Source organism: Saimiri boliviensis, chromosome 2 (genome assembly GCF_048565385.1).
Source record: "Saimiri boliviensis isolate mSaiBol1 chromosome 2, mSaiBol1.pri, whole genome shotgun sequence".
In the NCBI taxonomy this organism is placed as follows: Eukaryota; Metazoa; Chordata; class Mammalia; order Primates; family Cebidae; genus Saimiri; species Saimiri boliviensis.
In genome coordinates this window covers 187,264,499-187,287,549 of record NC_133450.1, presented here as the reverse complement: position 1 = coordinate 187,287,549, position 23,051 = coordinate 187,264,499, and the positions used below count along the sequence as shown (strand labels likewise).

General features: G+C 43.3%; 1 protein-coding gene across 5 annotated transcripts in view; it reads right to left on the bottom strand.

The window, feature by feature from the left end:
* Window positions 1–21,939, bottom strand: part of UNC13B (unc-13 homolog B) — a 237,284-nt gene extending 215,345 nt beyond the window's left edge. For 3 of the 5 annotated variants that reach the window (XM_074395017.1, XM_074395018.1, XM_039474777.2), the window contains exon 1: window positions 21,590–21,932. In XM_074395017.1, coding sequence (XP_074251118.1) covers window positions 21,590–21,611 — 22 coding nt within the window. In that variant the 5' untranslated portion in view covers window positions 21,612–21,932. Of the gene's footprint in view, window positions 1–21,589 lie in introns of all 5 variants that reach the window. The other 2 variants (XM_074395019.1, XM_039474778.2) reach the window with 2 other exon arrangements.
* Between the last annotated feature and the right edge of the window lie 1,112 nt (window positions 21,940–23,051).

The window sequence follows — 23,051 nt, the reverse complement described above, 5'->3', positions numbered from 1 at the left end:
TTCCCAAATTTTCCATTATACCACACTCCCTCCCAAGGAAAAAAAAAGGAATTGTATTAAACTCCCTTTATTTAATATTTATTAAAATATTAAACTAGAGCCATAATGAACTCTTCAGTCTATGAAACAGCTGTCCATTAATATATCCTAAGCAAACAGAAACCACAGCTATAATGACACTCTGATTCACAGCCAACAATGCATAAAAGCCATCTTTCCCTAAATACTTTTATTTAAAAAAATATTTCATTCACGTTCCAAAGCACTACCCTGTATTATTAATTTGTATATTTTACAGTTAAGAGTAAAGCAAAAAAAGTAAATTCAGCTTTTTAGTATGTAAAAGGACAAACTTCAGTAGTCCAGTGCCCTCATTTGTAAAATGAGAATGATAAGATTATTCCAAGAATTAAATGATTAATCCCTTACCTGCATAGTAGCAAAGAGCTTGGCAAAGAGTAAAGGCTCATTAAATGTTAGCTTCAGTATTTCATTGAGTCTAAGATGGTGAGACATTTTCTCTCTCTTTTTTTTTCTTTGAGACAGTTTCACTCCATTACCCAGGCTGCAATGCAGTGGTGCGATCTAAGTTCACTACAACCTCCGCCTCCTGGGTTCAAGCATTCTCCTGCCTCAGCTTCCCAAGTAGCTGGGAATCCAGGCATGCACCACCACAACCAGTTAATTTTAGTATTTTTAGTAGAGACCAGATTTCGCCATGTTGGCCACGCTGGTCTCAAACCCCTGACCTCAATGGAGTCACCCACCTCGGCCTCCTGAAAGGGTGCTGGGATTACAGGCATGAGCCACCATGCCCAGCCTATTTTCTCTTATTTTAACAACTCTGAAATTGAAACGAATCTTACAATCAATGACATGTCATAGAGCAATCAAGTGTATGAGTGTGAGTGTGTGTGTGTGTGTGTGTGTGTGTGTGTGTGTGTGTGTATGTTTTGAGACAGGGTCTCAATCTACTCTCCAGACAAGAATGCAGTGGCAGATCTTAGCTCACTGCAACCTTCACTTCCTAGGCTTAAGCAATCCAACCACTTCAGCCTCCCAAGTATCAGGGACTGCAAGCATATACCACCATGCCTGACTAATTTTTGTATTTATTTGTAGAGACTGGGTTTTGCCATGTTGCCCAGGCTGTTCTTGAACCCCTGTACTCAAGTGATCTACCTGCCTCAGCCTCCCAAAGTGCTGAGATGACAAGCATGAGGCACCATGCCCAGCAACAGTATTTTTTAATTTGTACATAAAATAATGATGCCTCTTACAATCCATGGCATCTTACAGTGGATGAAATGGAGTATATTATAATAATGATGCTGAGTATATATTTACCTCATCACCATGCCTCCACACAACAGATCCATAAAGAACAGACCAAGTCTTCTCTAACCCTGATCTCCTGAGTCATGTTTCCAACCTTAACACATGTACTGCCAACTCTTCAAATTCAGCATATTCAACACCCAAACCATCTCCCCAGAAGCTATTATTCTTTCTTTCTATGCTTCGTATCCCAATTAGTGAGTGACACCATAAAGGAAAACTTGACTTCTTCTACAGTTCTTCCCTGTCCCTCAGTTGGAATTTCTATAATCCATTATAACATTTCAGTTTTAGAAATTATCTATTTGTGTTTTGCATCATGCTTAGCTGAACACATGGCTGTCACCCCTTCTTTGACCTCAATTTCTTGAGGGCAAGGCCCACTTCTTACTCATTTTTATATCCCCAGGGTGACTAGTTCAATGCCTCACCCATAGTTAAGTGTCCAATAAATCTTTATGGAACTGATCATATCCTGTTTGTTTATAAGTTTCAAAACAGTTAAGTCTCTACAAACAGAGATAAAAGGGACTAAGAATAAAAGTTACTGTACCATAGAATTTCACACACATTATCTTATTTAGAGTTTAATTCTCATCAACTTTATGAAGGTATATGGGCAGATATTAACACTTCCATTTTAAAATTGTGGTTTGGCAGTCAAGAGGCTTGCCAGAAGCTTTCACTGGTAGAAAAAGGATTCAAACAAATCTAAGTACAAACCCAATGATTTCAGTTTACAAACTTCTATACTTCTACCCCTTCCTTGGTCTTATTCCTGCTAACTTTCCACCTTACGTTGCCTATAAGGCTCTATACTATAGTTTTGTTTTTTTGTGTGTTTTGCGGTGGGTTTTTGTTTTGTTTTGTTTTTTTGAGACAAAATTTCACTCTTTTGCCCAGGCTGGAGTGAAGTGGTGTGATCTTGGCTCACTGAAACCTCTGGCCCCCACACTGGCTTCAAGAGATTCTCCTGCCTTAGCCTCCTGAGTAGCTGGGACTACAGGTACCTGCCAGCATACTTTTTTTTTTTTTTTTTTTTAAATAGAGACGGTTTCTCAATGTTGGCCAGGCTACACACTACACAGTGGCTCACGCCTATAATCCCAGCACTTTGGGAGGCTGAGGCAGGTGCATCACCTGAGGTCAAAAGTCCCAGTTTCATCTTAATCCATGTTTTCCCTTTATCTTGGAATATCGGTTATACTTACCTTCTCTCAGATCCTTCTCCCACTGCAAGGCCTTTGCACATACTATTTCCTCTGACTAGAATATTATCTCCTCCTCTTGACTAGTTATGTCCTCCTCTTCTTCTAGATCTCAGTTCAATCTCCACTTCATTAAGGAGGACTTCTCTGATCTGCACAGGTAACATTCCTTAACAAATGTTATAATAAACGTACACTCGTTTAAGACGCAAATCAGTTGTGTTTTTCCTACTCGTAATTTTATATTAATTTGTATGATTCTTCTTTGCTTAATGTCTAACTCCTCTGTAGTCCTACTAGTCTATACAAACTTCCAAGAGGGAAAGCGGTTTTTTCTTCACCATTCCTTCCCAAGTACCTAGCACAAGAGTTGTGGGGTTTGTTTTCGTTTATTTGTTTGAGATGGAGTCTTGCTCTGTTTCCCAGGCTGGAGTACAGTGGTGAGATTTTAGCTAACTGTAACCTCCGCCTCCTGGGTTTAAGTGATTCTCCTGCCTCAGCCTTCCAAGTAGTTGGGATTACAGGCACCCACCATCACACCAGCTAATTTTTGTATTTTTAGTAGAGATGGGGTTTTACTCTGTTTTGCCATGTTGGCCAAGCTAGTCTCAAACTCCTCACCTCAAGTGATCTGCCCTCCTCAGCCTCTCAAAGCACTGGGATTACAGGCATGAGGCACCACACCTAGCCCAATAGTTGTTGAAAGAATAAATGAATGAAACATTTGAACTCTCCTCAAGCTCTCTAAACCACCACCTTACTATCAGTTGATGATGTTGCATCCCACTTTACAAAGAAATCAGTTATCATCTCTGCCTTCCTCATTCTCATCTTGTCTTTCCCCTTCTTAGATTCCTTCCCTTCAAGGAATTCAAATACTCAAATTTCTTCTTTAAGACTACTCTTTTAAAAAACAGATTTATAAGAAAAAAAAACAAACAAGCCCATTCAAAAGTGGGCGAAGGATCTGAACAGACACTTTACAAAAGAAGACATACATGAGGCCAACAACATATGAAAAAATGCTCATCATCACTGGTCATTACAGAAATGCAAATCAAAATTACATTGAGATACCATCTCACATCAGTTAGAATGGCAATCATTAAAAAATCTGGAGACAACAGATGCTGGAGAGGATGTGGAGAAATAGGAACACTTTTACACTGTTGGTGGGAGTGTTAATTAGTTCAACTATTATGGAAGACAGTGTGGTGATTCCTCAAGGACCTAGAAATAGAAATTCCATTTGACCCAGCAATCCCATTACTGGATATATATCCAAAGGATTATAAATCGTTCTACTATAAGGACACATGCACACGAATGTTCACTGCAGCACTGTTTGCAATAGCAAAGACCTGGAACTAACCCAAATGCCCATCAATGATAGACTGGACAGGGAAAATGTGGCACATATACACCATGGAATGTTATGCAGCCATCCAAAATGATGAGTTCGTGTCCTTTGTAGGGACATGGATGAACCTGGAAACCATCATTCTCAGCAAACTGACACAAGAACAGAAAATCAAACACCGCATGTTCTCACTCATAGGGTTGGTGTTGAACAATGAGAACACTTGGACACAGGGAGGGGAGAATAACTGGGGTCTGTCAGGGGGAAATAGGGGAGGAACAGGGGCGTTGGGGAACTGGGGAGAGATAGTATGGGGAGAAATGCCAGATACAGGTGATGGGGAGGAAGGCAACAAATCACACTGCCATGTGTGTACCTATACAACAATCTTGCATGTTCTTCACATGTACCCCAAAACCTAAAATGCAATAAAAAAGAAAAAAAAAAGACTACTCTTTTTTGGGGGGGTAGGGGCATGGGGGATGGAGTCTCACTCTGTGGCCCAGGCTGGAGTACAATGGCATGATCTTGGCTCACTGCAACCTCTGCTTCCTGGGTTCAAGCAATTTTCCTGCTTCAGCCTCCCAAGTAGCTGGGATTACAGGTGTGCACCACAATACCTGGCTTTTTTTTTTTTTTTTTTTTAGAGATGGAGTTTCATTCTTGTTACCCAGGCTGGAGTGCAATGGCGCAATCTCGGCTCACCGCAACCTCCGCCTCCTGGATTCAGGCAATTCTCCTGCCTCAGGCTCCTGAGTAGCTTGGATTACAGGCATGTGCCACCATGCCCAGCTACTTTTTTGTATTTTTAGTAGAAATTTTGTATTTTTGTATTTTTAGCCTCCCAAAGTGCTGGGATTACAGGCTTGAGCCACCGCGCCTGGCCTTTTTTTTTTTGTATTTTTAGTAGAGACAGGGTTTCACCACGTTGGTCAGGCTAGACTCAAACTCCTGACCTCAAGGGTTCTACCCTCTTCAGCCTCCCAAAGTGCTGGGATTACAGGCATGAGCCACCACATCTGGCCTTTAAGACTACTGTTAGCCGGGCGCGGTGGCTCACGCCTGTAATCCCAGCACTTTGGGAGGCCGAGGCGGGTGGATCACGAGGTCAAGAGATCGAGACCATCCTGGTCAACATGGTGAAACCCCGTCTCTACTAAAAATACAAAAAATCAGCTGGGCATGGTGGCACGTGCCTGTAATCCCAGCTACTCAGGAGGCTGAGGCAGGAGAATTGCCTGAACCCAGGAGGCGGAGGTTGCGGTGAGCCGAGATCGCGCCATTGCACTCCAGCCTGGGTAACAAGAGCGAAACTCCGTCTCATTAAAAAAAAAAAAAAAAAAAAAAAAAAGACTACTGTTAACCCTTCTCTTCACTACAGAACTTCTGAATCTGTAGCTACACTTGCTCATTCCACTTCTTCACTGCCCAAAAATACTCATCAACTACTGTAATACACTGCCTGCCCTCACATTACCTGAATGAAATGGTTGTTTTCAAATCCAACGATCTCTTCATTTTTTCCTAATCCTCAACCAGTCTCCTTCATCTCCATCATCTGATCATTACTTCTGAAACTCACTCTACTCTAGGCTACAGACCCTAAACACAACACTTTCCATTTTCCTGCAGTTCTGAACACATCTATCAGCTCCTCTTCTGCCCATTCCAGTACATTGGAGCTCCTCAGCTGCATCATCAGCCCCTTTTTCTTCTTTCTGGCCCTCCATAAGCATTTTAATTCAAGCTAATGTCTTTATTACCAAATACCTGCAACTCCCAAATATTTATCTCTAATAGATTTCTCTACTAAGCTACGAATCTGCATTTTGGGGTACCATTTTCAAGGGTCAATTGTAATGAGATTGATACTTTTGATTCAATATATCTTACATGTAACTTATCTCACAGATGCCACAAACTCAACTAAACCCAACTTTCCTCTCTCTTTGTATTTTCTTCCTCAACTGAGAAGTCTAGGATGGACAGAGTGGCTCATGTCTGTAATGCCAGCACTTTGGGAAGCTGAAGCAGCCAGATCACTTGAGTCCCAGGAGTTCAAGAGCAGCCTCAGCCACATGATGAAAACTTTTCTCTACAAAAATGACCAGGTGTGGTGGCTCATGCCTGTGATCCTAGCACTTTGGGAGGCTGAGGTGTGTAGATCGCCTGAGGTCAGGAGTTCAAGACCAGCCTGGCCAACATGGCAAAGCCCCATCTCTACTGAAAATACAAAAAATGAGAGGAGCATGGTGGCCCATGCATGTAGTCCCAACTACTTGGGAGGATGAGGCAGGAGAATCGCTTGAACCCAGATGTAGAGGTTGCAGTAAGCCAAGATCATACCACTGCACTCCAGCCTGGATCACCGAGCAAGATCCCACCCAAAAAAAATAGCGGGGTGTGGTGGCACATACCTGTAGTCCCAGCTACTTGGGAGGCTAAAGTAGGAGAATCACCTGAGCCGTGGAAGTTGAGGCTGCAGTGAGCCATGATCACATCACTACACTCCAGCCCGGGAAACAGAGTGAGACTCTCTCAAAAAAAGTGAGATCCTGTCTCAAATAAAAAAAAGAGAAGTCTAGGAAGACTTTTGGCATCCTGTCTTAAATAAATAAATATCATAAAGCTAGATGAAGAATATTAATACTGTTTTTTTTTTGTTTTTTGTTTTTTTTTTTTAGACGGAGTTTCGCTCTTGTTACCCAGGCTGGAGTGCAATGGCGCGATCTCGGCTCACCGCAACCTCCGCCTCCTGGGTTCAGGCAATTCTCCAGCCTCAGCCTCCTGAGTAGCTGGGATTACAGGCACGTGCCACCATGCCCAGCTGATTTTTTGCACTTTTAGTAGAGATGGGGTTTCACCATGTTGACCAGGATGGTCTCGATCTCTCGACCTCGTGATCCACCCGCCTCGGCCTCCCAATGTGCTGGGATTACAGGCTTGAGCCACCGCGCCCGGCCCTAATACTGTTTTTACATTAAAATAAGTAATCACTCTATGCCTTGGACAGTGCTAATCATTTTCACAACAATTATGTCGCAATACTTTGCTATAGGTATTTTCACCATCACTGGTAGTAATACCCTAACAAATATACAAATTTTAAAGATGTGAAAATTAAGGTTCAATGAGATGGAAAAGCAGACAACTCAGAGTAGTGGAGTTGATATATTTGCCAAGCCATGTCTGTCTAAAACCAAAGCTTTTAACATCTACCTTATATCACAGTGGTTAAAGCAGAGCAAAAGTAAAGCTGTAAAAATGGGCTAAAGAATACAATCAGATAGATTCTGGCCAGGCGCAGTGGCTCACGCCTATAATCCTAGCACTTTGGGAGGCCGAGGCAGGCGGATCACCTAAGCTCAAGAGTTTGAGACTAGCCTGGGCAACATGGCGAAACCACATCTCTACTAAAAATAAAAAAATTAGCCAGGCATGGTGGTGAGTGCCTGTAATCCCAACTGCTTGGGAAGCTGAGGTATGAGAATTGCTTAAACCCAGGAGGCGGAGGTTACAGTGAGCCGAAGATTGCACCACTGCACTCCAGCCTGGGCTACAAAGTAAAGCTGTGTCAAAAAAAAAAAAAGGTAGAGTCTGAAGATTAAGATTACAAAAGGAAAGCACCATCTATAGAGTGACATGCTCTCTGGCATAATTGTGGGAATGGAGGGCTGAAGTGAGATAGGCACACAGGTTTATATTTATCATTTACCCTTCTTTCCTTGGCAAGCAGATTTCCTCTGTTCTTTTGCAAACAAAGTCTCTAAAATTTGCCTCATAACTAATTTGGCTCATGTAAGTAATTTAGCCTTTTGAATCATCTTTGCCCCAACTCTAATTATATAAAAGCAATTATCTTCCTCTGTCCAACTGCCAGCCCCTTCTTGGTTGCTAGGCAGATCTCCCTCACTGCCCTCTAACCCCTTCTCAACATCATTCACAATGAAATGCTACAGAAATCAATAAAGCAAACAGTTGCAAGAGAAAACTAACAGCCCAACACAATCCATAGGCCTGTCTTCTACAGCTCCAAATAATTACTTACTGTGGCAAAAGAAAGAACCAAGCAGCAACAGGGGGTAAAAAACAAACAAACAAACAAACAAACAAAAAAAAAAAAACTCTTCTTTTTGGAAACCTGTATTTCCTAATGACTAAGAATTGCTTCTACCTATTTTGAGGATAAAAATAGTTTACATACCTTAGCACAGACTTCTTCCTGTCACATTTTTACCAAATATTTCATCACTGCAGTATTCATCAGCACACACACACACACACACAAAAAGACTTCATGATTTTTTTTTTTTTTTTTTTTTTTTTGAGACGGAGTTTCGCTCTTGTTACCCAGGCTGGAGTGCAATGGCACGATCTCGGCTCACTGCAACCTCCGCCTCCTGGGTTCAAGCAATTCTCCTGCCTCGGCCTCCTGAGTAGCTGGGATTACAGGCACGTGCCACCATGCCCAGCTAATTTTTTGTATTTTTAGTAGAGACGGGGTTTCACCATGTTGACCAGGATGGTCTCGATCTCTCAACCTCGTGATCCACCCGCCTCGGCCTCCCAAAGTGCTGGGATTACAGGCTTGAGCCACCGCGCCCGGCCCTCATGATTCTTTTTCCTTTGATTTTATTAGGCTTTCTCAAATGTCCAGTGGATAATTGTTTCTGGAGACCACACTTGAGAAAGTATGTTTCATTTTTACTAAAGATAACAAAAGAATTTTTTTTTTTTTTTTTGAGACGGAGTTTCGCTCTTGTTACCCAGGCTGGAGTGCAATGGCGCGATCTCGGCTCACCGCAACCTCCGCCTCCTAGGTTCAAGCAATTCTCCTGCCTCAGCCTCCTGAGTAGCTGGGATTACAGGCACGTGCCACCATGCCCGGCTAATTTTTGTATTTTTAGTAGAGACGGGGTTTCACCATGTTGACCAGGATGGTCTTGATCTCTCGACCTCGTGATCCACCCACCTCGGCCTCCCAAAGTGCTGGGATTACAGGCTTGAGCCACCGCGCCCGGCCAACAAAAGAATTTTTTTAATGTACTCTATAAAGCTGAACACAACATTTTAACCATATGCTTACATTTTTATTCCATTTCCCAGTAATCAAAGACTGCAACAAAACAGGAAATGCAAAGCTGGTAATCCAACCTTCCTCATTCAGGGCAATTACAACCTAAGCATAGTATACAATAGGCAACAGGGAAGGCGGATTAAGAAAGGATGATTAGGCCGGGTGCGGTGGCTCACGCCTGTAATCCCAGCACTTTGGGAGGCCAAGGCGGGTGGATCACGAGGTCAAGAGATCGAGACCATCCTGGTCAACATGGTGAAACCCCGTCTCTACTAAGAATACAAAAATCAGCTGGGCATGGTGGCGCGTGCCTGTAATCCCAGCTACTAGGGAGGCGGAGGCAGGAGAATTGCCTGAACCCAGGAGGCGGAGGTTGCGGTGAGCCGAGATCACGCCATTGCACTCCAGCCTGGGTAACAAGAGTGAAACTCCGTCTAAAAAAAAAAAAAAAAAAAAAAAAAACAAGGCCGGGCGCGGCGGTGGCTCAAGCCTGTAATCCCAGCACTTTGGGAGGCCGAGGCGGGTGGATCACGAGGTCGAGAGATCGAGACCAACCTGGTCAACATGGTGAAACCCCGTCTCTACTAAAAATACAAAAAATTAGCTGGGCATGGTGGCGCGTGCCTATAATCCCAGCTACTCAGGAGGCTGAGGCAGGAGAATTGCCTGAACCCGGGAGGCGGAGGTCGCAGTGAGCCGAGATCGCGCCATTGCACTCCAGCCTGGGTAACAAGAGCGAAACTCCGTCTCAAAAAAAAAAAATAAATAAAAAAGAAAGGATGATTAAAGAGTACAAAAATACAGTTGGATAAAAGGAATAAGATCTAGTATTTGATAGCTGAGTAGAGTAACTATAGCTAATGATAATCTATTATAGATTTCCAAATAGCCAGACAAGAATTCAAGTGTTCCCAGTATAAAAGATGTTTGAGGTAACATATCCTAACCGCCTTGAATTGATCATTACACTTATATGAATTTATCTAAATGACATATAGTCCCACAATATGTACATCTATGGCATATCAGTTTTAAAAACAAACAAAGGGGGCCAGGCATGGTAGCTCCTGCCTCTAATCCCTGCACTTTGGGAGATGGAGGCAGGAGGAGCCTCTGAGCCCAGGAGTTTGAGACCAGCCTAGGCAACACAGTGAGATCCCATCTCTACAAAAAAAAAAAAAAAAAAAAAAAAAAAAAAAAAAAAAATTTAATAAATAAAATTTTAAATGAAGGAAATAGGGCGTATTTTTGAAAAGCCCTAGAAAAATGGATTTTACAGCTTTTCTGTGACAGCTCAAATCTCATCAAGAAATTTTAATTTATGTTCAATCTAAATCACTCCTGCTGTAACTCAAGTGCCTCCAATTTCTCCCCTACATAATTTAATCTACACTGTCATAAGATTAATACATTAAATAAATAAACAATGGTATAGTCATATAATGAGATATTACATAGCAATGAAAATCAATGAACTAACTGCCACACACATCAAGTAGAAGAATCTAACAAACATGTTAAGCAAAATAAACTAGCCTGGGGTCAGGCACAGTGGCTCATGCATGTCACCTCAGCACTCTGGGAGGCCCAGAGGGAAGGACTGACTGCTTGAAGCTAGCAGTTCAGCACCAGCCTGAGCAACATAAGGAGACACATCTCTACAAAAACTTCAAAAATTAGCCAGGTGTGGTGGCACATGCTTGTAGTTCCAACTACTTGAGAGACTGAGGTGGGAGGATCTCTCATGTCCAGGAGTTTGAGGCTGCAGTGAGCTATGATAAATCACATCACTGCATCCCAGTCTGGTCAACAGAGTGAGACTTCTCTCTTTAAAAACTATACTTGCGCGGCCGGGCGCGGTGGCTCAAGCCTGTAATCCCAGCACTTTGGGAGGCCAAGGCGGGTGGATCACGAGGTCAAGAGATCGAGACCATCCTGGTCAACATGGTGAAACCCCGTCTCTACTAAAGATACAAAAAATTAGCTGGGCATGGTGGTGCGTGCCTGTAATCCCAGCTACTCAGGAGGCTGAAGCAGGAGAATTGCCTGAACCCAGGAGGCGGAGGTTGCGGTGAGCCGAGATCGCGCCATTGCACTCCAGCCTGGGTAACAAGAGTGAAACTCCGTCTCAAAAAACAAAACAAAACAAAAAAAAAAACTATACTTGCAGGTCGGGCGCGGTGGCTCAAGCCTGTAATCCCAGCACATTGGGAGGCCGAGGTGGGTGGATCACGAGGTCAAGAGATAGAGACCATCCTGGTCAACATGGTGAAACCCTGTCTCTACTAAAAATACAAAAAATTAGCTGGGCATGGTGGCACATGCCTGTAATCCCAGCTACTCAGGAGGCTGAGGCAGGAGAATTGCCTGAACCCAGGAGGCGGAGGTTGCGGTGAGCCGAGATCGCGCCATTGCACTCCAGCCTGGGTGACAAGAGCGAAACTCCATCTCAAAAACAAAACAAAACAAAACAAAAACTATACTTGCCGGATGCAGTGGCTCACGCCTGTAATCCCAATACTTTGGGAGGCCAAGGCACGTGGATCACCTGAGGTCAGGAGATCGAGACCAGCCTGACCAACATGGAGAATCCACGTCTCTACTAAAAATACAAAATTAACTGGATGTGGTTGCGCACACCTGTTATCCCTGCTACTCAGGAAGCCGAGGCAGGAGAATCGCTTGAACCTGGGAGGCAGAGGTTGTGGCGAACCGAGATTGTGCCATTGCACTCCAGCCTGGGCAACAACAGTGAAACTTCATCTCTAAATAAATAAATAAAATTATAATTGAGGCGGGGCGCAGTGGCTCATACTTGCAATCCCAGCACTTTTGGAGGCCAAGGCAGGTGGATCACCTTAAGTCAGGAATTTTAGACCAACCTGGCCAACATGATGAAACTCCGTCTCTACTAAAAATACAAAAATTAGCTGGGCATGGCAGCAGGCACCTGTAATTCCAGCTACTCAGGAGGCTGAGGCAGGAGAATGTTTTGAACCTGGGAGACAGAGGTTGCAGTGAGGCGAGATTGAGTGCACTGCACTCCAGCGTGGGTAACAACAAGACTCCATCTGAAAAAAAAAAAGGAGCCGGACCTGGTGGCTGACACCTATAATCTCAGCACTTTGGGAGGCTGAAGTAGGCAGATCACTTGACCCCATAAGTTGAAGATTAGCCTGGGTAATGTGACAAAACCCTGTCTCTACCAAAAATACAAAAATTAGCCAGGTGTAGTAGCACAAGCCTCCAGTCGCAGCTGCTCAGGAGGCTGAGGTGGAAGAATCACCTGAACTTAGCAAGGTTGAAGCTGCAGTGAGCCCTGATTAGCACCATGGCACTCCAGCTTGAGCAACAGAACAAGACCCTGTCTCAAAACAAAAGAAGGTATACGTAAAATACCTCTCAAATTCAAAGACTCTTATTTTAAATGCCAAAAAACATTGGACACTCTGGCTCATGACTATAATCCCAGCACTTTGGGAGGCTGAGGCAGAAGGATTGCTTGAGTCCAAGAGTTGAAGACCAGCCTGGGCAACATAGCAAGACCCAATCTCTAAAAAAAAAATTTTTTTTGTAATTAGCCAAGCATGGTAGCTCATGCCTATAGTCTCAGACACTCAGAAGGCTGAAATGAGCATATCACTTGAGCCCTGGAGGTCGAGGCTGCAGAGAGCCATGTTCACACCATTGCACTCCAGCCTGGGTGACAGAACAAGATCCTGTCTCAAAAAACTAATAATAAAATGCAAGGCTGGGCATGGTGGCTCATGCCTGTAACCCCAACACTTTGGGAGGCTAAGGTGGGCTGATCACTTGAAGTCAGGAGTTCCAGACCAGCCTGGCCAACATGGTGAAACCCCATTTCTACTAAAAATACAAAAATTAGCCAGGCATGGTGATGCATGCCTGTAGTGACAGCTACTCAAGAGATTGAGGCAGGAGAATTGCTTGAACCTCGGAAGCAGAGGTTGCAGTGAACTGAGATTGCACCACTGCACTTCAGCCTGGGCAACAGAGCAAGAATCCATCTCAAAAAACAAACAACAACAAAAAACAATAATGTGAAAATAAATGTTAAAACAAGACAGCACAGTTATTTCCTTGCTCAAGGAAGAACTTAATTTATTCTGCTTATTCCAAATCAGATCTAATAATCCTAATGGAGTCTTTGGGTTTATATAAGAACACTGAGCCGGGCGCGGTGGCTCAAGCCTGTAATCCCAGCACTTTGGGAGGCCGAGGCGGGTGGATCACGAGGTCAAGAGATCGAGACCATCCTGGTCAACATGGTGAAACCCCGTCTCTATTAAAAATACAAAAAAGTAGCTGGGCATGCTGGCACGTGCCTGTAATCCCAGCTACTCAGGAGGCTGAGGCAGGAGAATTGCCTGAATCCAGGAGGCGGAGGTTGCGGTAAGCTGAGATCACGCCATTGCACTCCAGCCTGGGTAACAAGAGTGAAACTCCATCTCAAAAAAATAGAACATAAAAAATAAAAAATAAAATATATAAGAACACTGTATAATAGACATTTAAAAACCTATCTGGATTCCATGACCTCTTGTCTATAATACAGATTTGTGTCATAAACATTCACAGAGAAAGTATTCAACAAATATTTACTAATGATACACAGCACAGACAAATAGGATAAAAATTAAGCTTATTGGCCTAAAGAGCCCAACTTTTAGAAACCCCATTTTTAGAAACTAAATTACAGAATACACTACTTATACGGAAGAGAACAGTTTATAACAGTAGCATGTCAGAGGAAATTAGTCCTTTCCCCCATCACTGCCTGACTCACACAAAGCACAATCAACTTCCTGAAGCCCTATGTGAAAGGAAGCCAGCCACAGCTCTGCTCTAACAGCAGGGACTACTAAAACCATGACTGATGGAAGCCTGGCAAAAGGGAGTTAGCTGATGCAGATGACAATAACATTCAGAAGAAAAAGGAGATGAGAAGTACCTGACCTTGTGCCTGAAAACTCTAGAATCATTACCATTTCTACTTTTCACAATGACTATAAACCGAAATTTTGGGGCTCTCCCTAGAGTAGAAGCAATGTGTCTAATTAGATGGATAATTAACGATAAGCCATGAACTTTTTTTTTCTAGATGGCTCTGTCACCCAGGCTAGAGTTTAGTGGCACGAACGTGGCTCACTGTACCCTCAACCTCTTGGACTCAAGCCATCCTCCCACTTCAGCCTCCCAAGTAGCTGGGACTACTGGCATGAGTCAAATGCACAACAAATTTTTAAATATTTTTTGGTAGGAATGGGGTCTTGCTATGTTGCCCAGGCTGGTCTCAAACTCCTGGGTGCAAGTGATTCTCCTGCCTCAGCCTCCCTAAGTACTGGGATTACAGGCATGAGCCACCTCACCTGTCCGGTAACAAGTTTTTTAAAGGGGAAATCACAATATAAATAAACTTGGTCCTGTTACCATCGCCAGTGACATTGTTTTGTTCTGTTTTAAAAATGCAGTCAGGCACAGTGGCTCATACATGTTAATCCCAACATTTTGGGTGGCTGAGACAGGCAGATTGCTTGACAACCAGGAGTTCAAGACCATCCTGGGAAACATAGCAAAACCCTATCTTTACAAGAAGGCCTGTAGTCCCAGCTACTTGGAAGTCTAAGGTGAGAGTCTCACCTTAACCCAGGCAGGTCAAGGCTGCAATGAGTTATGATCGTGCCACTGCACTCCAGCCTGGGCAACAGTGTGAGACCCTGTATCAAAAAAAGAAAAAAGCAAGTAATACATCTTCACATGGAAAATGTGGAAATCACAGGTCAAACTTACTTACAAGAGCAGAGTCTTTGGTCTTTAAAATAGCCGTAGAAAAATACTATCTGCTGGTGAAGGATCTGCCTCTAATAGAGGATGTTGATCTGAGACACTGAGGCATTTGGTCCAGCTGAGTATAATTATATGCCAAAGAAAACAGCAACAAGCAAATCACACACAATATCCAGGAAAGCTAATTGGAGAGCTCTAAACACATAACGAAAACCATCTATCAGTGGGAGGAGGGTAAGGACTAAAAACTACCTATTGGGTATTATGCTGATTACCTGAGTGACAAAATTATCTGTATATCAAACCTCTGCAATATGACAATATGCAATTTACCAATGTAACACAACTGCATATGTACCCCTTGAACTTAAAAGTTGGAAAAAACAAATTAATAATAAAAAAAAAAAAACCTGGCCAGGTGCAGTGGCTCACACCTGTAATCCCAGGACTTTGGGAGGCTGAGGTGGGCAGATCACTTGAGTCCCAGAGTTCAAAACCAGCCTGGGCAAAATAGGGACATTCCATCCTACAAAAAACAGAAAAATCAGCCAGGTATGGTGGCATGCACTTGTAATCCAGGCTACTCAGGAGGCTGAAAGGAAAGGAGAGATTGAGCCCAGGAATTTGAGGCTGCAGTGAGCCATGATTGTACTACTGCACTCCAGCCTGGGTGACAATGCAAGACCCTATCTCAAACATGAAAACAAAGTTTTGAAAACCATCTACAAAGATGTTCATTGTAGCACTGTTTATAATAGAAAGAAAAATATCCTGAATATAATCAATATAAAACTGTTTAAATTATATTTGCTTATATAACAGAATACTCTGTAGCCATTCAAAAGAGTGGTATAGACCAGGGTGTTCAAACTTTGGCTTCCCTGGGCCATACTGGAAGAAGAATAATTATCTTGGGCCACACATAAAATACACTAACACTAACAATAGCTGATAAATCTCATAATGTTTTAAGAAAGTTTACAAATTTCCATTGGGCCACATTCAAAGCCATCTTGGGCCACATGCAGCCCACTTCCCAAAGGTTGGACAAGCTTGGTGTAGACTCACATGACCTGAAAAGAAAATATATCGTTGAGGTTAAAAAAGAAAAAAAAGGCCGGGCGCGGTGGCTCAAGCCTGTAATCCCAGCACTTTGGGAGGCCGAGGCGGGTGGATCACAAGGTCGAGAAATCGAGACCAACCTGGTCAACATGGTGAAACCCCGTCTCTACTAAAAATACAAAAAATTAGCTGGGCATGGTGGCGCGTGCCTGTAGTCCCAGCTACTCAGGAGGCTGAGGCAGGAGAATTGCCTGAACCCAGGAGGCGGAAGTTGCGGTGAGCCGAGATCGCGCTATTGCACTCCAGCCTGGGTAACAAGAGCGAAAGTCCATCTCAAAAAAAAAAACAAGCTGAAGAATACTGTGTACATTCAACTATACATTCAACATCATTACAGATGAAAATTTCTACAAGGATAGAGAAGAGACAGTAAACAGTAGTTACCTCTGGGAATAATACAGAACGGGGACAAGAGAACTTTTCTATCTACTTCACACTTTAAACTGTTTCAACTTCTTATCCTGCATATTTATCACCTTATAATAAAATCAAAACAAAAACAATGAATTAAAAAGTTAACAATAGTTGGGTGGTGTGTTCCTTTGTAGTCCCAGCTATTTATGATTCTGAGAAGGGAGAGTCACTTGAACCCAAGAGTTCAAACACAGCCTGGGCAACATAGTGAGAGCCCATCTTTTAAAAAAAAAAAATTTTTTTTTAAGTTAGCAATGGTATTGGCAGGAGGTAGGTCCATGAAAATTTTTATTTTCTGTTTCGCACTTTTCTGCATTTTCTTAATTTTTTCTAATTACCAATGTATCACCATATATATATATATTTTTGTTTTGTTTTGTTTTGTTTTTCCTTTTTTTGAGGCAAGTTCTCGCTTTGTCACCCAAGCTGGAGTGCGGTGGCGTGATCTCGGCTCACTGCAACCTCTGTCTCCTGGGTTGAAGCAATTCTCATGCCTCAGCCTCTCAAGTAGCTATGATTACAGGTGTACACCACAACACCTGGCTAATTTTTGTATTTTTAGTAGAGATGGGGTTTCTCCATGTTGGTCAGGCTGGTCTCGAACTCCTGGACTCAAGTGATCCACCCGTCTCAGCCTTCCAAAGGTGAGAGCCACCAGACCTGGCCTGCATATATTAATTTTAGGGGGGAAAATCTATAGTTAAATTATCTAACTAAGCACTGTTATAAACACTGTGAAAATTACAAAGAAATATTATGGAAAGTTTCTGTTCTAAAAATGTTTATAATTTGCTTGGAGAAACTTGGTCATGAATACCAAGACAATGAAAATCCAACAAAATCCTGGATTTACCTTACTGGAGTTGTTCACATGGTACTGGTCCCTATGGAAGCCCCAAAAAAGTATCGGTATTATAAGTAAAGCTGTATCAAAACATACTAAAGATTTATATTTCTTTCGTTTTTTGTTTTGTTTTTTTTTGTGACGGAGTTTCGCTCTTGTTACCCAGGCTGGAGTGCAATGGCGTGATCTTGGCTCACCGCAACCTCCGCCTCCTGGGTTCAGACAATTCTCCTGCCTCAGCCTCCCTGAGTAGCTGGGATTACAGGCACATGCCACCATGCCCAGCTAATTTTTTTTTTTGTATTTTTAGTAGAGACGGGGTTTCACCATGTTGACCAGGATGGTCTCGATCTCTTGACCTCGTGATCCACCCGCCTCGGCCTCCCAAAGTGCTGGGATTACAGGCTTGAGCCACCGCGCCCAGTCTCTTTTGTTTTTTTTTAGACAGAGTTTCATTCTTGTTGCCCAGGCTGGAGTGCAATAGTGCAATCTTGGCTCACCACAACCTCTACCTCCTGGGTTCAAGTGATTCTCCTGCCTCAGCCTCCGAGTAGCTGGGATTATAGGCATGCACCACCACACCTGGCTAATTTTGTATTTTTAGTAGAGATGGGGTTTCTCCATGTTGGTCAGGCTGGCCTTGAGCTCCTGACCTCAGGTGATCCACCCACCTCGGCCTCCCAAAGTGCTGAGATTACAGGCGTGAACCACCACGCCCAGCCAAAGACTTTTATATTTCTTTATATTTAAGGAAATATTTGAAGAAAGACTAAGTGATTTCTATAACAGAGTGGTTTCTTACAAATTCAAGTCTAGTCAGGCATGATGGTACGTGCCTGTAGTCTCAGCTACTTGGGAGGCTGAGGCATGAGAATTGCTCGAACCCAGGAGGCAGAGGTTGCAATGAACTGAGATTGCATCGTTGCATTCCAGCCTGGGCAACAAAGAGAGACTCAGTCTCAAAAGACCAAAAAAAAAAAAAAAAAAAAAAAAAAATCAAGTCAAATCACCCACTCAATAGTTCAATATCCCCTTTAGAACATTCTTATCACTCATTCGATTTCTGTTTAGTGTCAAAAAATCTAAGTAGCCCATTTCATTTGTTATTAACAACCCTAACTCTTCTTTAAGTTATGCTAAAATCCAATTTCCTGTCATTTTCAACCACTGATCCACACTTGTCCCAGTTCTGTCCTCTGGAATGACAAAAAATGGTGATATAACTTCTACAAGAGAGTTTTTTAAAACACTCTTCATGTACTTTTATGAGCCTCTTCCTCTAAAATCTTCTAGAACTAAATTTCTCATATTCTTCAAATGCTTTGGTTCCTACATGCTTTATTATTCTAATCATTCCTCTCTTAAAATAATCTACCTTCTCAATGTGCCTCTTAAAAGGAAATACCACAGCTGAACACAGAATTCCAGATCTAATCTGACCAGTGCTGTTACCTTCTTTGTCTGGGTCACCATAAGCATCTCAATACAATACCAGTTTCAGGTAGCATATGATTCATTTCCAAATTAGCGGTACTGCTCGGACCACAAGTGCTCTGAGGGTTTAAAGAAAAAAGAAATCACTGTGGACTCGGGGCTTGAAGTTTTCAACAACAAAAAAAGTAGACAGTTAGCTGAGAAAGGAAGAATATATTTTAGATAAGCAGAAAATATGCAATGAGTATTTCAGAGGGCATACATGCAGAACAGAGCAGAGGCAAGAATAAACAGAGCTAGTGCTAGAGCAAAATCTGCATAAGGATAGGCTGCAAGGAAGGTTTGAGTCGGAACACTGAGAGCCTTAAACCTGGATGCAATAAGGCATGATTAAAGAGTAAGACAAAAAAAACTGACTTCTTGAATGAAATGTTTAGGAATGATTACATCAATACCAGTTTGCCAATTTCTTCTTTTTTTTTTTTTTTTTTTGAGATGGAGTTTCACTCTTGTTGCCCAGGCTGGAGTACAATGTGTGATCTCAGCTCACCGCAACCTCCACCTCCTGGGTTCAAAAGATTCTGCCTCAGCCTCCCGAGTAGCTGGGATTACAAGCATGCACCACCGTGCCTGGCTAATTTTGTATTTTTAGTAGAGATGCAGTTTCTCCTTGTTGGTCAGGCTGGTCCCAAATTCCCAACCTCAGGTGATCTGCCAGCCTCAGCCTCCCAAAATGCTGGAATTACAGGCGTGAGCCACCGTGCCTGGCCCAGTTTGCCAATTTCTACATCAAGTTAACTACTTTTTGAACTCTGACTGCACTGGAAGTTTCTAATTCATTCTACTCCAAGATAAATTGAAATTGAGTTGTAATAAATATCACTACATAGGCTGCTTTCACAACATAACATCCCTACTGCCAAAATATAATGCAAGGAATGTCATTTTAGAAAGATGTATTTTGTGCTGGGTGCAATGGCTCATGCCTCTAATTCCAGCACTTTGGGAGCCCAAGATGGGCAGATCACTTGAGGTCAGGAGTTCGAGACCAGCCTGGCCAACTTGGTGAAACCCTGTCTCTACAAGAATTACAAAGTAGCTGGGCCTAGTGGCTCACACCTGTAATTCCAGCTGCTCTAGAGACTGAGGCATGAGAATCACTTGAACCTGGAAGGCACAGGTTGCAGTGAGCTGAGATCATGCCACTGCACTCCAGCATGGGTGTCAGAGTGAGACTGTCTCAAAAAAGTAAAAAGAAAAAGAAATAAAATGATGGATTTTGATTCATTTCTGTAAGTTTTCCCAGGATGAATACTTTACCATTCAATATTAATATCTGCATACAAGGTACCTGCTTGTTTACACAGTAATTAAAATCTTCTGGATCGCTATTCAAAAAGACAATGACCTGCTGATCTTCGTTTCTCCAGATTCAAAAAAGAAGGAACTTGCCTAACCTAACATTAAAACGGAAAGAAGTTAGCTAAATAGCAGAATTTCTAGACAATGAAACCTGCCTGCTATTAAAACAAATGAAAACACTGGTAGTTAAGCTATTTAAATTCAGTTAAATAGGAATTTCTGATTTAAGAGTGCTCCTGCCTAAAGAGTCTTTCATTAAGGACCAGCTCTGTAATACAGTATGGCAGTAGAGAATTAAACTGTCCAAGAGACATAGCAAAGCCTAACCTCTCCCAAATCCTGCTACTCAGCAGCAGGGTTCTAAAGGAATAAATAGATTCCCAGCTGCTGAGAGAAAATGTCTTACTAAAAGCAAAGCAAAATTCTCATTAATGAAAAATGAACCATGAAAGAAGAAAAACTGTATGTCTCATAATCCCCGGAAATGGCCAAATCCATTTTGGGTTAATGCAGATTTAACAACACAGTGGAAGAGAACAGAGCAAAGCAGTTCCATTTGCCATCAGCTCGGGGAAACACTGTTATCGGAGAGATCACAAACAACAATGCTTTTAATCTGTAGAGCCAAAAGAAATATGAACTCTATCCAGTAAAAGGTACAAGGAAAAGGCTGTAGTTGATAAATGGTCTCTCATTCACAATCAAGACACATCAGATATGATAGGCTGTAACCTGAATTCCCCAAGATCATATTCAATGGCTAATCCAAACCCTGTTTTTTCTGATCAGATAATCCTCTGAAGTTACAATCTTTGCATTCATTCAAAACCAGCATTAAGCCTCTACTACGTCAGACACTAGGAATACAAAAGTAATAAGAAACAGTCTCTACCCACATGGAGCTTAGTTCGTGCACCATGCCTCATCTTAAACCCCAAAGCTCTTGCTTTAAGGTATCTTTTTATATGGGTCAAGTGTCCTCGGGGGGAAGAGCAATAAATGGCCCTTCACCTTGAGTTACTGTGATGCAAGCTAAAATAAAAATAAATTATACCTTTTATGCTCTGCTCCAAAAGCAGTCACCACATTCTCCCAAGTGGAACAGAAGAATAATCTTAGCCTATGCTACACGTTAGTGCTCAGGGAAATGACAGAGAACAAGATAAGCAATAGAAGGTATGTGACAGTTGTACCACTAATGCGTTCAAAGTGCGATAAAAGAACCTGCTACTAAGCATACTGTAGTGTTACGGTGCAAGGAGGAGGAGGAAAAGAACGGGAGGCTGCCCACCATTCACAGGCACCAACCATCCGCGGACTCCGAACTCATCCACTCTCACTAGAGAACCCCAGTCACTGTTTAATAGGATATGAGCCTGCCAGCCAACAACGTTGTCACATGGCTACCGGAATGGAGAGCTAATCGTCCCTTGCAGCGGCGTGGGGGGAAACAACAGAGGAAAAGAACTCTTCGAATGTTTATAAATGATTGTTAACATAATCGTCCTCCAAAGCACGGACGGGATGTAAAGTTTGGGAGAGACGGTCACCAGACGCCCACTGGAAGGGTGCGGGGACCTCTCCGCGACACTCCGCCTCCCCGCCCGAGTCCGCGCACTCACCGCGCACGCAGAGCAGTGACATGGCTGAGGCGCGGGCAAGCCTCTGCCGCGCCCCTGTCGCGCCGCCGCTCCCTCTTTCCTCTCAGCAGGTGCCGCGACTGCTCCCGTTACCAGCCCCACCGGTCTGGCCGTTCCTCATGGTCCGGGTCGCAGGTAGCGTCCCGCCGCTGCCTCGGACCTGCCCCAAATCTCACCGTCTGAACGAACTCGGGGTAGCGGGGAGTACCGGCTGGCAGGCTTGGGACTGGGCGCGGCACCGCGACGCCATCGCTGGCAGTTAGGAGCTGCCGGGACTCCCTCCCGTCATTCCACCCAGGATCCGTGCGAGCGTCTGGGCGGAGCCAACCCATAGCGCCCCGCCCTCCAGCCAATTAACTCACGCCCAATCCACCAGACCCCGCCCCCCCGCGAGCACGTAGGAGGCGGGGTCCCCTTTCTCCTTTCCATTGTGCGATACTGAAGGCAGCTCCGCCCACTAATCTGGCTTAAAGAAGGGAGCAAGGACCTATACACCTCACCTGTGTGAGGCGGGAATGGAAGTCCTGTGTTCCTCCTGCATGGGCCCGTGGGCCGGGCTTCCACCCAAGAACAGTTTCTTTTCATTGAAGATTTCCACTGGACTTCCTTAGAGTCCAGCCCTCATAGCGGACAACCTGTAATTTAAGTTAACGAGGTGGTACCACACAGCAAAGTTTAATTAGCAACTAGGGCGAAAGACAAAATTGAGTGGGCATAAAGTATAATTTCTGGAGACCTAGGTTCTTATGTAGACCGTTTTTCGTGCTCAGCATTGTATCTCCAATGTTTGGAATAGTGCCTAGTGTATGGTAATCAGTCCGTAAATATTTACTGAATGACGAATGGAGGAGAGAGGAGCATTTTAAGCAGAGGACTTCTGGCAAAATGATGCATACCCACGTGAGGAACCGTGAAAGGCCAGAGCAGAAAGCAGTATGAGATACATATCACCACCACCACCACAACTGTGATTTAATTGGTTTGGAGTAGAGCTTATATCTTACTTTTTTAGAGCTCCCCACATGATTTGAATGTGCTACCAGAGTTGAGCACCACTCAGTCCTCATTAGACTAGCTCAGTTTTCAGTGTTTTCAGGCTCTTGTGGCCCCAAAGGATTCTGCCTGCCAGATGCAGGGAGGATCTGTTTATTTAACAGGGTCTTTTCCCTAAAAGCAAACCTAGTTACCATATGATTTCTCTCACTGGTATAAGTGCTATCAGAGTGACACTCTAAATGTTAAAACCAGGAGCCTGGAGAAAGAAAGGAGAAGACTCAGATCTTTCCAGTATTTACCCAAATTTGCAGCAACACCCTGAGGCAGATTTTGAGCAGAGCAACTTAGCCAGCCTACTCAACAGAAAACCTTGACCCCAAAGAAAATGGCATTCCCAAGTTGCTGGAAGTTGGAATACCTGGCTATTTAGTCTCGCTGTCTTAAATCA